The following is a 14,408-nucleotide window of genomic DNA, read 5'->3' as shown; positions in this document are numbered from 1 at the left end:
GAAGACTTTTTGCCATTTAAAACCACTTTTTAGAACCTTCAGAGGTTTTGCTACAGAAAAGATTTTAGCTTTCAGTATTTTAAGAATTGGTTTTTGCATATATCTTCAGTTTAGTTGTTTAAATATAGCACTTCAACTGCTTCCAGGGCTGATTTGAGGATTTTTTTTTCCTTGAAGACATGTGTTTGCTTTCAACCTTTTTTTTTTTAGCAATTCTTCATATATGTAAATACTTCTTTTCTGTCTTTCAGTTTTCCTATTTGGAGAAGCTATTGTTGGTCCACGGTGCTTGGAGTTACAATCGAGTTACCAAATGCATACTGTACTGCTTCTACAAAAATGTGGTTTTGTATATTATCGAGGTAAGAGAAACTAAATGGATGGGTCTTACTAGTGCTCATTCCTTAAATCATCTCTTGTAACTAGAAAAGCTCATCCAAATGGATTGAACAAGAAGGATCACAATTTTGTTTCCATGTTTAACAATTTAAAATTCAGTTTTTCTGCTCAAATCAGTTCACTTGAATCTTTTAATGTTTGTAACGGAATACCAAAGGTTTTCAGTACTGTAAAGCTTTGGATATGAGATGTCAGAGACAAAGTTCATTCCTTCTCTGCAAACACTCTTATTGAAAGCATCTTTGTATTCATGGAAATATTTCAATTAGTGCTTATATTTATAAAAACTGGAATTTGGAGCTAAATTTAAATCAAAAGTGCATTTAATAGCATTTAATAGGTAAACAAAAAGCTATTCATAACTATAGCTGTAGCTTTCAAGTTACAAAGACCATAGATTAGCTGGAACTGAAATTAGTTTGCTTTGTTTTTAGGAAAGAGATGACATAATTTTGCAAATGATGTTCATTTACAAAATGAATTAGGTTATTTGATTTAATAATTAAAACATGAATGTGTTTTGAAAATAATTCGCTGGAAGATGTCAAGTACTGAAACTGGTTTTTAAAGAGGGCTGAATACTATTACTACCATTCCATTTCAGCATGCTTAAGACAGGAGTGTAGTTATCACACTGCAGAATATAGTCTTGAATTTAAGATGTATCAGGAAGGAGATTTTATAATATGCTTTTGCCTAGCTAGAAATACTCAAGGAACTTGAAGTCAGTGTTTTGATCAGCTGAGTATCAAGTGATCGCTTGGTACAGCAATTTCCACGGTGTTCATCAGTTGTATTAATACATGTGCATACAGATTAGATTTTCTATTTCTTTGTACAGCTGAGCAGCCATGAATGAGGTTAACAGAAAATTGCAACATTTATAATTAGGCAGGTAGTTATATCAATTAGAGGAGATAGTGGGTGAGTAATATTTTGCTATTCAGTAAGTAATATAATGATCAGTGTGGTCAGTATTCCTGACTCCAGCAGGGTTTGATCATCGTCTGTATATGATGTTATAGAACAGATATTGTCTACTAACTTGACCACTTTTCCTGTTCTGAATTAACTGTTTTCTGTTCAAATTTCAACACTCATTAGTCTACTGCAAGAGACTTATCCTGCACATCATCTTTTTGGTAAAGGTTTTTACAAGCTGTTGGAGATAATAACAATATTTGTGCAAAGAAAATATAAATAGCTTTGAAAAGAACTCTTCTGGTGTATTTCTTACTGAGCATGGCTGTCTGTTACTGGGGTTTTGCCTGAACTTTTCAGAAAATGCTTAATAGCTTCATGATCTTCTTCTAGAATTCTTTTCTCTATTTGAAAATTAGTTTTGGAAGTCCTGCTTCTAGCTTATTACAGCACCACGTGTCTTTGTTTTTCTTGCCATAGTCTGACAAATTAAGTTCTGCATCAAATGTTGTATAAAAGCTATACTTTCCCATATAAGCAGCTGTGCAAGGAGTTGAATAATAGTGAAGTTCTCTGGGACCCCCATCCTGAGGTAGACCAGTTATTTTACCCTAGGGTAGAATTTTATTCACCAGATATCTCTACATGATACATAAAATCCAGGTCTGCTCTGAGAATGAGGTCAGGAGTTCTCTTCACTGTCTTAGGCCATGTTCAGTTCTTTTTGCATGCTGTCCTGAGACAAATGAGCTTTTGTCTCCTCATGTCCATGACTGAGAAGCAATCAGTTCCATTACACCTGAGCACTGAAAAATGGCTTACAAGATGCCACTCTGCACCTCAGTTACCTCTCTGTGCTTGTGCTGCATAGAAGTTGGGAAGAAGTTTAAGGCTTTAAGGGAGATGAAGTGACAGAAATAATCCTGTTCTCCTGCAGCAATGGGAAGAGCTCAATTTGGTTTTCCCTGTTGATTTTCCTTTACTAGCAGCCTTAAGGAATCTCCCCTCCAAAACTGTGTAAAATAGCCAAATTGTATGGAAACCCAAGAGACACCAAGAGTTCTGGTATCCTAGGGATACAGGGTAGAGAGAAGAGATCTTTAATTCCCTCCTTAGCTTTACACAAAGAAAGAGAGGTTGTTTTGTGTATGTGCTGTGAGGCTTGGCAGTGTTGATCAGTTTGTGGTATGAAATGATGCTCATGAAAGAGATGCTCCATGAGGGAATAAATTCTTCAACTTGGGAGACTGGTAGTTAAATGCCTGGCACTTCTGCACTCTTGCTTATGTCTATGGTGTGTTCCTCATTGTTTCCTGGTGCTCTGGACAAGTTTAATATTTACCCATACTTTCTGCTTGCATATGTGGTGTATGGGGAATATCCTTTTAGCATTGTAATGAAACAGGGATTTGAACTTGAGCTACTTTGTAAGTATCTTCAGAAGGATTGTACTAAGTAAATATTTATACCGTTGAATGAAAAAGCACATCATGAATATGACTGCCAGTTCTACCTTTGTTTCTGTATCTGTTTTATTTCAGTGGAGTTTTAACACCTGAGGAATAGATATAGTACGCCTTATATAAATGGTTTTTGCAGCAGAGAGGCACTGGGGCTATCATAATTTTTATTCCCTGATACTTTGCAAATGCCATGGGGAAGAAAAAGGTGGTGGTCCAGTTTGGCACGCAGAACATCTGGACAGATCTTGCAGAAGCATGCAAGTTAAGGCATTAAGATTTAACTTCATTAAACAATGGTAAATGCTTGAGAAAAGCACATTTCCATCTGTTTTTCTAGCATCCTAATGTTGGTATGCTAAAACTCCTCATACATTAGAAGTTCATCTTGATACCAGTTATGTACACTTAAACCTGGCGGATTCAAAGTGTTGCATCCCTGAAACATTAAATTTACCAGCTTTTTTCAGGTTCTAGGTTGAAATATGCAATTTGGGGTATTGTGAAAACTATACTTAGATAATTGTCATCATGGGCTTTACTCCTAAGAGGTGCTGTGTGGTTAAGGCTGGTGCTTACTTTTCTGCAGTGGCTGATTCTTTATGGAGAGACAGGGGCCCAGGAACTGTTTTCAGCTGCTTTGATGAATAAAATGTGTGCCCATATTGAGATAGTTCCATGCAGCTAGAGGGGTGGTACAGCAGACTGGAGGCCTTGTGGTTTAGTGATTGCAGGGGCAACGGAGCTTGAGAGTGTATTTTCCTTCTCTCTTGAAAATGCCCTCCTAGTATTTTTCAAGAGGTGAATTTTAAGTCAACAAAAGTTTAGAGAAAACTGAAAAGATTTTGTCGTGGCTTAACAACTGGAAACTCTATGTTCCTCTTCTTTCTCTAGCCTGGTCTGTATCATTTCTTCATCATGGTCCCCCTGCCATTCTCTTGGATTCTCCCCTTAATTTTTGAAAATACAAAACTAAGTGAAGTATAATTAAAAAGCACAAAGAGAAGCAGATCCTGGAAATTCAAGTCCTTTTGGTGTGATTCTTAGCCGACTTCCTGAACCCTTGTATATCCATATATATATGTAACCCTTGTTGCCAAGGTGCTTCAGGGTATGAAGTTGAGGTTCTCTTACTTATGGACTCACCTATCAAAAGGGGTGCAGAATCTAACCTTTCCATCCATGGAGCTGGTTGGCAGATTAATTGCCGCTTCTTCCCCATCCTTGACTATCCATGCTGGGTCTGTCCTAAGAGGAGCAGGGGAATCTGCTTGGAAAACTACCAAGATGGCCGTAGAGATGAAATGCAAATATAAAGCCCTCTCTTTGGTGTCCATTCCTGTATTTCCCATATCTGCATGTACTAGCACTGTGCACTAAATCTGTTTCTAAGGAAAGCCAACCATTCAGCATCATCCTGAGGCAGAAGACCAGTGACAAGGTTTCGACTGTTAAAGATTTGACAAACAAGGAGCTGGGCATACTCAAAAAATACCATTTCGTTCAATTACTTACGTAGCTGGCTTCAAACTGAGTAGTCAAACAGAAGATGTGTTTCACATCTCTTGAGCAGATATGTTTAACTGGAGATGATATAAAGTTGTCCTGTTGACATCAGAGCTTTGAAATATAGCTGATTTCAAATGTAAAAGAATACAGGAATGTTGCTTTCATGTCATGCTTGGAGAAGTAGAAACGCAGCAAGATCAAAGGTGGTATCAGCAATATCAGGTAAGAGTTCAAGGCCTTTGGGAATGGTTCTGTGGAAACAGTAGCATGGAAGATAGCTTTCAGGCCAACTCAGTGTGCAGGAAAAATGTGCTCAGTTCTTCACTGGAACATGTGGGTTTTTTGAAACATACTTAGTATGAAGCACTTTTGTATTATATATTGCAGAATGAGTCAGAGGTGGGAGTAGATGGCCCCTGTGTCAAGTCTGGCAGTGTAGGGCCATGACAGAGAAATGAATGGCAAGTGGGAAGGGGAGAGCATAATGTACATACCTTGGTTGCTGCATAATTTTAATTTCTGCTTTAAGAATCCAAAGATAAATTGTAAACCTAGATTAGAAAGCTGTTTCTTTGTAGCTCCTGAAAGTTAAGTCTAATATCTGAGTGGTGTTAAACAAACAAGATAAACATACTGAACAACAAACTACTAAGATCATAATTTTTTTCCAGAGCTGAATTTCCAAGTTTCAAAAGCTCTGAGCAAACACAATACCTAGATAAACGTGCTTTTAAACAAGAGGTGATTTTGTGAGTCAGCAAGGTCTAGCAATGAGAGCTGTTAAGTGCGCTCTTAGTGGTCACCACTTCAGACAAGCTGATAGCTCAGGCTGCCAAAGCACACATGAAGTGTTGCTGCATGAGACCTTGCATTTGTTTTTCCTGTTTTCTTGCTTTTCCATCAAACACAACAGGTATTTTAAAAAATATGGAAAGCAGGGATGGGAATTTCAACTCTTTTCTCCAAATGGTAGGCAGAAATGAGTGTATCTGTTATGGTACTAAAAATACACAGCTACAGTGCTTCTGTGTGCTTATCCCTGATTTATATGATCTGACTTTTACCTACATCTCTGTGCTTTCTGTTTCCAATTGACTTTGCCATTCTTAAGTTACAGCCAGGCAATAGAAAACCTTAAGCATGGGCATTTTTGCAGTGAGTTGAGGACTGAAGTGCTGTAATTGTTGTCATATAAAGCAACTTTCTAAAAAAATAAGAGCAATCTTTTCCTGCAGTGTTAAATTAAGGATAAGAATATATGGTTGCAAAACTTTCTAACAAGGATAACAAGAATGAAGGTAGCTAGCTGTCTTGTCTTCTTAATCAAATTATTCAGTTGCCTGTTCAAATACTTCAAATGCCAGTAGGCATTTAATAATCATTACTTCTGTGGTTATACTCAGTTGGTGTGGTAAGCTTAGCACAATGCTCTTATCATGGTGAAGCAAAGGAGGAATGTGTATGTGTGACTTTGATTTTGTATCATTTGGGAATCTAGATTTGGATTCTCACAAATGCATACATATCCTGAATATGTAACTTACTCTTTGTAGATGGGTGCTTTCAGGTAGACAAAAAGGTTGGATTCAGTGTCCTTAAGATTTGTATCAGGTTTAAATTAGGTCCCTGAGAGAAATGTCTGTAGTGTCCATGTAGATAACCTTTGTGGATGCTCTGAGCTCATGGAGAGCAGTATGGGACTGGCATGTATGCCACAGGACCTGCGACAAACCTGTCTAAAGCAGCTGTACTGAGAGGTCTGTCTTAAGGTGACCAAATCCTATCCAGAAAGAGAAACTTTTTGGTTTTCTTCTTGTGTATTTTTGAAACATGTAAAAGAAAAAAATTCTGTACCTCTCAGCTCAGGTTATGTTAATCAGTTTAAGTGCAGAATATTTATGGAGGATATAGTGCAGAACATGGAAGACATAAAAAACACAGGAATAAACACAGTGTGAGGAATGAAACTCAGCATTTTATTTCTATAATTTGTGGAAAACCAGGTCTTACATATGTGCTTATTTTTCTCTTGCACTGTCCATCAGCCTTGTACACAGATTTAACATGGAAAAGACCTAGGGCAACACAGAATACTATTCTCTTCCTGCCCACCAAAAAAGCTGATTGCAGGCTCCAATTCAAGAAAGCATTTTTTAGTAGCAATAGTTACAGGAAACAGATTCTACAGGGAGCCTGCCAAAGTTCTTGGAATATTGTAAAATATGGGTTTCCAACCTAATCCAAAATTGTCCAGATAGTGCTTTTCTTTTTGTTCCTAAAAATATATCTGAATTCTTTGTAGTACCTGGTTTATGTGCTGCTACTGACAATTTGTTCTCAGTTTTCACGCCCCTCTTGTCTGAAGAAATTCAGCATTGTGTACAGGCTGATCTCATCAACTTTAATCCATGATTGACTTCTTGTTTTTTTGGCTTCCTAATTGAGCATGTTAATCCCAAAAGTTTCCAAGGAATCAGTCATGAAGATAAACACATGCTAATTTTCCTTTCTTTTTGTAGTGCTATGCACTGTACAGTGAATCATGAGAGAACAGTCCATCTTCCCACAAAACCAAATTGGCCCAGCTATGTAACAGCTGAGTTTGATTTTTTTTTCCCAAGCATGATGAACACTATCAGCATTGCTCTGAATTTATGGGCACTGCCTTGATTACACCCTGCAGCCAACAGAACCTGTAATTTTTTAACATTCCAGATATTATCAGTGATAAATCAGGTTCCTTTGCATGGTCTCAAAATCTCTAGATGAAACACCCATCAGATTCAGTACACACTGCAATAGGAGAGATCTACTCTGATATTTTATTGGACACAGAGTATGTTGAGTGCCTGGATCAATTTTTTTGTGTACATTTATGTAAGAGGAATAGGAACAGCACAGTGATTCTTCCCCCCCCCCCCCCCCCCCCCCCCCCATGGTAAAAATGTATGCTTAATTTGGTGTGAAAAATCTTAAATTCATAATTTGGTGGGCTTATACCAAAGCAATGATAATGTTGTTCTCAAAGTTTGAGGCCATTCAATGTGAAGCATTTAGTCATCTCCAGAACAATGTGTTCTTCAAAGCCAAGAATCCTTTAATCAGTAAATGTTTTTTCACTTTAGCTATGTCACCAATAAAAATACAAGTTCATGTTTAGAAGAGAGATAGCCTAATATGAAGAAGCTTTTACTAGGGAAGATAAGCCTATATTATGAAAGTTAGGAAAATCCAAGCCTAGGTTTTTTTAATCACAAAACCGGCTTTGAAATTCAAGAGTTCATTGTTGATCATTTCAGCCCAGCTTTCTTTCCAAAAGCTCAAAGTTCTCACATAAAATATAACTCCTCTTATGGCCTTGAGCATGGAATTGAAAAACATTGACTGCTCTGACTCAGTATTGGATAACCTGTTGTTTTAATAAAAAATAGTTTTTTAAAAAAAAATACTTTCATCTAGGCTAATTTAGTGCACATGACATTATTTGTTGATACAGAGAAGGCTAAATTTCAAATTTGTGTTGGTGTTGAAAGTGTAGATAAACCTTATAATGGAATTACTTGTGCTTAGCACTTGAATGCTGAGTTTAGCAATGCTGTTCTGCACTGAAGGCATGATTTTGAGGGAGTTTTTTAAGAATCCAACACTACAGACACATCAATGCATATATGGCAATACATCTATTCACAAGTATATCCTTTGGGCCTGTGCTGGTTTTCTTTCTGGCCTATACCCCTATAAATGTACTTCCTTTAGTAGAGACATTCGTCATCTGCATGGGAATAACTGAGAGCAAAGTAAGGTCCTATGCATATTGCACATGTGGAGCAGGGTTTTTTGTCTGTATTTCTTTTTGCTAGATAAGCCATGGGTCTGTCATGCTGAAGATGTGAGATTTCTCCATTTCTACCTGTATCTCATTGCTCTAAATAGCAATCCTCAAAATAAATTTCTACAGCAATTTACTTGCCTTTCATAGAATAAGCTGAGTTGGAAGGAACCCTCAGGGACCATCAAAGTCCATCTCCTGGCCCTGCGTAGAGTATCCCCAAGAGAGTCACACCATGTGCCTGGGAGCATTGTCCAAACACTTTTTGAGCTCTGTCAGGCTGGTCCTGTGCTCACTTCCCTGGGGAGCCTGTGCTGGTGCTCAACCACCCTCTGGGTGAAGAACCTTTTCCTGATATCCAACCTACACATCCCCTGGGACAGTTCCATGCCATTCCCTGGGGTCCTGTCACTGGTCACCAGAGAGATTAGTGGTTTTGAGAATGGTAATACACAGTGCTTAGGAAGGAGGCTGAGGAGGACTTGCTCTGGTGCCAGTGACTGCTGACAGTTTGGAACAGTGAGTCTAATTCTCCTGTTTAGCTTTGAGGCACTGGCATTAAAATGGCCGTGTAACTGTGTGTGTGTTCTGTTACTTAAATACTTGGAAGGTTTCAGTCTGCCAGGGGAGAGACAAGCAGAATTACTTCTACTTAATTAGCTGTATCTGCTGCAGTTAAACTCAGATGTTATCCTGGTATCTAAAAACACTGCTTAGCCTAGATGTGAAAAGGAAGTTGCTGCAGTTCTTTTTGCACAGCTCTCTGTAAAACAGTTTTCAGAGTGACAGAGGGTTTGGAAATGCTGCAAACAAAGTACAATGCTGATTCACAAGTCATGCTTTTGTGCAATTTCACAGTGTGGGATTCAGCTTGGAGCCCACTTTTGGAAATGCATGGTGGCTGGGCTGTGAGCAGTCTCACTGAAGTGACTGAATTGTATTTGCATTTTCTACTTTCCGGAAGGTTGTTTAGAAATAAAATGAGTTTATTTGTTTCAAGCCATGTGCTAGAATATTGTTGTGTGAGCCCAGGAAGTGCTGGTCTGTGTGGGCTGCATTTCCCTTGCCTGGACTCAAGTCTGCCTGGCTGCCAGCAGTAAGGTCCAGCTACAGCTTGGGATTTTTTGAGTGTAAGAGACATGGTCAAAACACTGAAATGTTCTGTTTTGTGTTCAGTTTTATCATCTTGAAGCATTTTGCTCATACTTTGCCTCTTTGTTCTTGGCAAGTTAAGCAAAAAAGCTAATTTTACCTGAGCACCAACAGCAGTCTCATTGGCAACTTTTCCTTTCTAATTGTTAATAAGGGCATTTTTCTGGCATCTTTGGAGGCGCTGCTGGAGTAGGTTTCTAAAGATCAGATTTTCTAGGGAGTCCTTTTAGTACAGATGCATGCAATCAATTAATTAATAACTCCTGGTGTCTTAATACCACTTCATAGACAACTCCAAAATCTTTCTGAATGCTCACTCAGGAGTGTAGGGTCACCAAATGATTGGAATATAGAATTTCTTTCCAGTATATGTATCATGAACTGAGCTGGTTCTGATTATTTTGAGGTTTCTTGGGTTTATATGCTCATGACCCAAAGAAGTTAGGGCAGAGAGCAAATTTAACTGAATACAGATTCCATTTTTAAATGCTGCTAGCAAATAATTTTGCCATTTTACTTGGATGAGCACTAATGATAAAAATACCTCTATCCAGTTTCACTAATTAACCACTAGAGATTGTTTTATCTTGGGATGCATAAAAGGCATCTGTAACCTAGTTTAAACGCATATGAAGGATTTAAAATAAAATGTATCTCAGTTTGTCGAAGAAAAAAATCTAGAATATAGCTTTGGAGTGTTTGTTTGCCCAAGTTCACAGTCTTGAATGAATTTTTTTTACTGTAGCAGGGTCAGAGGTAAAAACTATACTATGTCTCCCATGATCAGTATGCAGAGTAAATCTGGAGCAGCACAGGTGGTGCTTTCAAATGTGCTTTTACAGCCTCTTCTCCAGTAAAACTAGTTCAGTGGTTTGACTTTTTTTGACCCAAGGGGTATATGCCATGGCAGAAGAGAGAGCTCTGTGGCTAGGGGCATTAAAAAAAGGTGCTGTCACTCAGTGCCCTTGGGAGTCTCCCTTCCAGCGTGGGGATCCTGTGCCACTTAACTGAATAGGCATTGGGAGGCATTGGCCTGTTTGACAGCCCACAGCAGGAGTGAAAGCTTTGAGTAAACTGTCCAAAACACGTTATCTTTCTCCTCTGTACTGAGATGTTGGGTCCTTGCAGATACCTGTGAGTGCTTCTGGTTATTTCTCTGCTCTAGGAAGTAATTGTTTTTTGTAACTCTTTACATCTCCTCTAACTCTTTTCAACAAAATCATTTAGAGCATGTTAAAATACACTAGAAATAGCAAATTACACCATTTACTGATAGTATTACTTTTGAATTATCCAGTTTTCTTTACTAAGGTGTCAAAAATTAGTTGTAGCTCCTGCCCCTGCTATTCCATTGATAATTCATAATGTTGTCTTGTCACTTCTCCTCTTCCTCACTATTTTGAACTTGATTCCTTTCATAATCAATTGCAATTTCAGTGTAACTGCTGTGAAATAAAGGCATCCTTTATTCCGTGGGTTTTTTTGGGTTTTTTGAGCCAGGATTCGCAGCCCACTGTAATGAGATCTGTGTCAGACAAGGGAGAGGAGATTCGGAACTAATACTTAAAGACTGAGACAACCATCTTCTTAACGCATGTGTGTGGGTATACATAAATGTGGAATATAAATGTCAGTAATCATGGGCTTAAGCTAAAACCCCAAAACTATACCTCAAAAGGCAGAGGGGCCCATTCTGTGGCAAAACAAGAGCTAAACCTTCTTGATGCATGTTGGGGTGTATGTTACAATCTATTTCTGTTGCATCAAGACAAAGCTATGAAGAACCACTGGTGGCTTTCTGCTGTCAGAAGAGTAAAGAAGGTCAAAATTTGGTCTGCCAGCTTTTAAACGTGACAAAATTATTTTGCTTGCTTTCTTCTTGCTGGATTTCTTTCTTTAATTGCTTTTGCATGAATGCATTTGGAAAGGGAGAAGATGGAATATATTATCCTTAGCTGTACCTAGCTTCTGCAGAGTTTCAAAAAAAGTATACATTATGAACTGCATAAATACTGTATGTTAGAAGAAGAAATCCAATATTGTGTTTTCTCATCCAACCCCAAATAAGGCTATCTTTGCTAGTAATTGACAATGCAGATTGATTTTTTTTTTAATGGTAATTGACTAAAATACATAGACAGCTCAATAGCAGCATAAGCTTCCACCTTCAGTGGTCAGTAACACCTGAACCTCTCAGCATTATTTGTGATGATGGTCCCTGTCAAGTTCAGTTTTGGTAGAAAAGTGAGTCTCCCTTTTTGTTTTGCTGACAGTGTCTTGACCTTTTCTCCCCTTTGTTGCCAAGGAATGACAGGTGTCTGGAGCAGCAAAGTGATGTGACGCTCAGCTTTGTGTCAGCTTGTATTCATTAGCTTTAAAAATGACATACTTGGAAATGTGTTTATGCCCATTAATATGTCCTGATTCATGGATAGTATAGGGATAGACTGAGTTGCTTCACTTTTTCCTGTTTTTCTTTTGTTTACTGTTGTTGAATATGTAAATGCATGATAGCTAGGAAATTTCAAGCTGTGGATTCCATAGTGGCATTATTAGTCCTTGTTTGTTTGCTGCAGTCTGTATTGGTGGCACCACGCTGTGTTCTTGCAGTGGGTCCAGCAGCTTTCTCTACTGGGAGCTTTGTGCAGTGCTCACCTCTAAGGTGCCACTTCCCTTAGGAAGTCCCAGTCCCTCCTGCTGTGTCATGGATGTTGCTGTACCTGTCACTGGGCTGTGCTTTCACCATCACTTGAATCCACAACTAGGCTGTGATTTAATCCAACATGAACATCCACTTCCATTAAAAAGGGTAGTCTGGTCTTCATGTCTCCCCTGGGGTGTGTTCTTTCCTCTCTCCCTTGCCAGGGCATTGGTGTTTGCACAGCTGCAGGATGGGCTCTTTAAGGTTAGAATTCAGCCTGATGAGCTTCCTGATGTACACAGGAGCCCTTAGACAAGAGAAATGACCAGGTTTTATGACAGAAGTATAGACTTTTGTCAGACTTTACATGTTATTTTAGTAAGGTGAGAGCCTTTGCTTATGTGTATCTGCAGAAAACACAAAAAATTTGGAGAGGTAGTGCAAATGAAGGGCATGAATTGGTTTTCATTATATCCCTAGTAATTGCCATGGCACAACTGCTTGGGAACTTAAAATGTACCAATTTTCCATTTTGGGCTGTCAGGGTATCTTTTACTCAAAGACAATCCAAACACAGACCTGGGGAAGAGGAGGGAAGGAAGTTGAAAAGTGGCAGTTGATCCCAAAGACATATCTGAACAAAAAAACCTTTCCCTATGTCAGTCGCATACTGTTGATGTGCATAAAGGAGCTGTGATCTCTCAAAACTGAGAATGCATCAGAGGCTGTCATTTTAGCAAAATGTATGCACGATTACTAGATTTTATGGCGTGTGATTTGTGGGGTTGTATGTATGTGGAAATCTTGAAGAATGTGTGTTAGGCCATCTGGGCAATAAGGAGTACCTGGTTTGTGCTGAAGCACAGGCTATTTCTGCAATGGAGGAGTGATAAAATGATAACAGAGAAAGTTCTGGCAGACTTTATTTTTCTGGAAGCAGTTACTACTACTTTTTAAGCAGCCCCTGATTTATGCTGAGTTAAAATAAGAGGGTAGGAGCAGTAAATCTAGGGGAAGAAGCAGGAATGTTACCTAAAACCAGGACAGTGCTTCAAGGGATGCCAGACATGAGCATTGCTGTTCTCTTCAATCTGACTAATACTGCTGAGAAAGCATTGTAGGGAAGGCATGAGAATGAAAGTGGAACATTTTAAAATATGGATTAGGATTGGAAATCCTTACATATTTGGCTTTGGGGAATGTAAAAAGTTACAAGTAAGCCTGGCAAGCGTTCCTTTCTTGGACTCGGTGAAGGAAGGGGAGTGTGTGTTGGTGGTCTGTGAAGGGTCTCTGTGGGCTTGTAAAGCCCAGTTTGGTTGGGGGGAGGGCAGGTGGCATTTGGATAGGCACAAAGCTCTCCCATTTAACTTTCCTCCCTTCCTAAGGAGAACGACTGTTGTGTCTTTAGTATTGAAATCTTTACCTTATTCACATTTTAAAAAGGATAACACACAGAATAATGCAACTTTTAGCATGCTGATTTTGGCACCCAAATACACTGCTGGTACATCCATTGTTTCTAGTGACTGAGACTGATTCCTGCTCACTATTAGGATAACCATGGTCACTGAGAACTACCCATGAGCATGGAAGTCTGTCTGCCCAAAAGCTTGATTTCAATTTTTTTTATTTTTTAGTGTGACTCTGTTGCCTATAGAGCAGATTGCCAGATCAGTAAATTATGTTCTCCAATAGCTCTCCTCTTGAGAAACTCAGCAGAATTCCCTGCTCATTGCCTGACACTCTCCATGTAGCTGACTTCATCAGAATCTGAGTGTTGGTGACTGACTCTGGTTTCTTGGGTGGGTGTTTGGGTTGTGTTGACTGATTCTGTCTTCCCACTTGTTTCACTGATGTGTCAGTGGGGAATCATGTCATGAGAAGTTTCAGGTGCTCCCTTTACCCACACAGGTATCTTGAGATTCATTAGTAAATTTGTTATTGCTTTCCATGAAAATGCAAATCTGCACATTTTTATTAGAGCTCCAAAGCACCAATAAATGATACAAGTGCTGGGTACAATAAACTCCACTTGGGGTTGTGAGCCCATGGTTAAGTTTCTCATTTGTAAGGAAAGTTGCTGCTGCATACATTTCTATAATACAAAGTCTAGCAGTACTCCTACATCTGCTGTCATGTTAAAAAATAATGAAGATAGATAATTATCATATTTCTCCATTTGGAGGTATAGCTGGAAGCCACTCTGGTGGGCAGCAAATGTCTGCTCTCTTCTGTTTGAACAGAGGCAATTACTATTTAATTCTAATAAATGGGGACAAACAGAACTTCACCTGCCAGGCTTCATTTATTTCCCCCTCCCCCACTGGCATCAGTCACATATTCCTGTAGTGAGTATGTATCTCATTTCAAAAAGCAACTTTGGCAGTTGACTGCCTGCTTAACGGTATATGAAGAATGATATCCTACAAAATGGCTGTCGTATTTCATTTAAATAGTTCCTGCTTCCATTGCAAATATTAAATTGTCCTGACCTTGT

The 14,408-nt window shown here is 38.8% G+C and overlaps 1 protein-coding gene across 1 annotated transcript in view; it reads left to right on the top strand.

Moving 5' to 3' along the window:
• ATP8A2 (ATPase phospholipid transporting 8A2) overlaps positions 1–14,408 on the top strand; it is a 308,974-nt gene that overhangs the window by 170,819 nt on the left and 123,747 nt on the right. The window contains exon 27 of the mRNA XM_054271506.1: positions 252–362. Within this exon, the coding sequence (XP_054127481.1) occupies positions 252–362 (111 nt within the window). The remainder of the gene's footprint in view (positions 1–251; positions 363–14,408) is intronic.

This window comes from Melozone crissalis, unplaced genomic scaffold (genome assembly GCF_028551555.1).
Source record: "Melozone crissalis strain CALT ecotype California unplaced genomic scaffold, PUWL_Pcris_2 ptg000013l_1, whole genome shotgun sequence".
NCBI classification, from domain to species: domain Eukaryota; kingdom Metazoa; phylum Chordata; class Aves; order Passeriformes; family Passerellidae; genus Melozone; species Melozone crissalis.
Note: the sequence above shows the minus strand (reverse complement) of the source record. Positions and strands in the feature narration are given on the sequence as shown.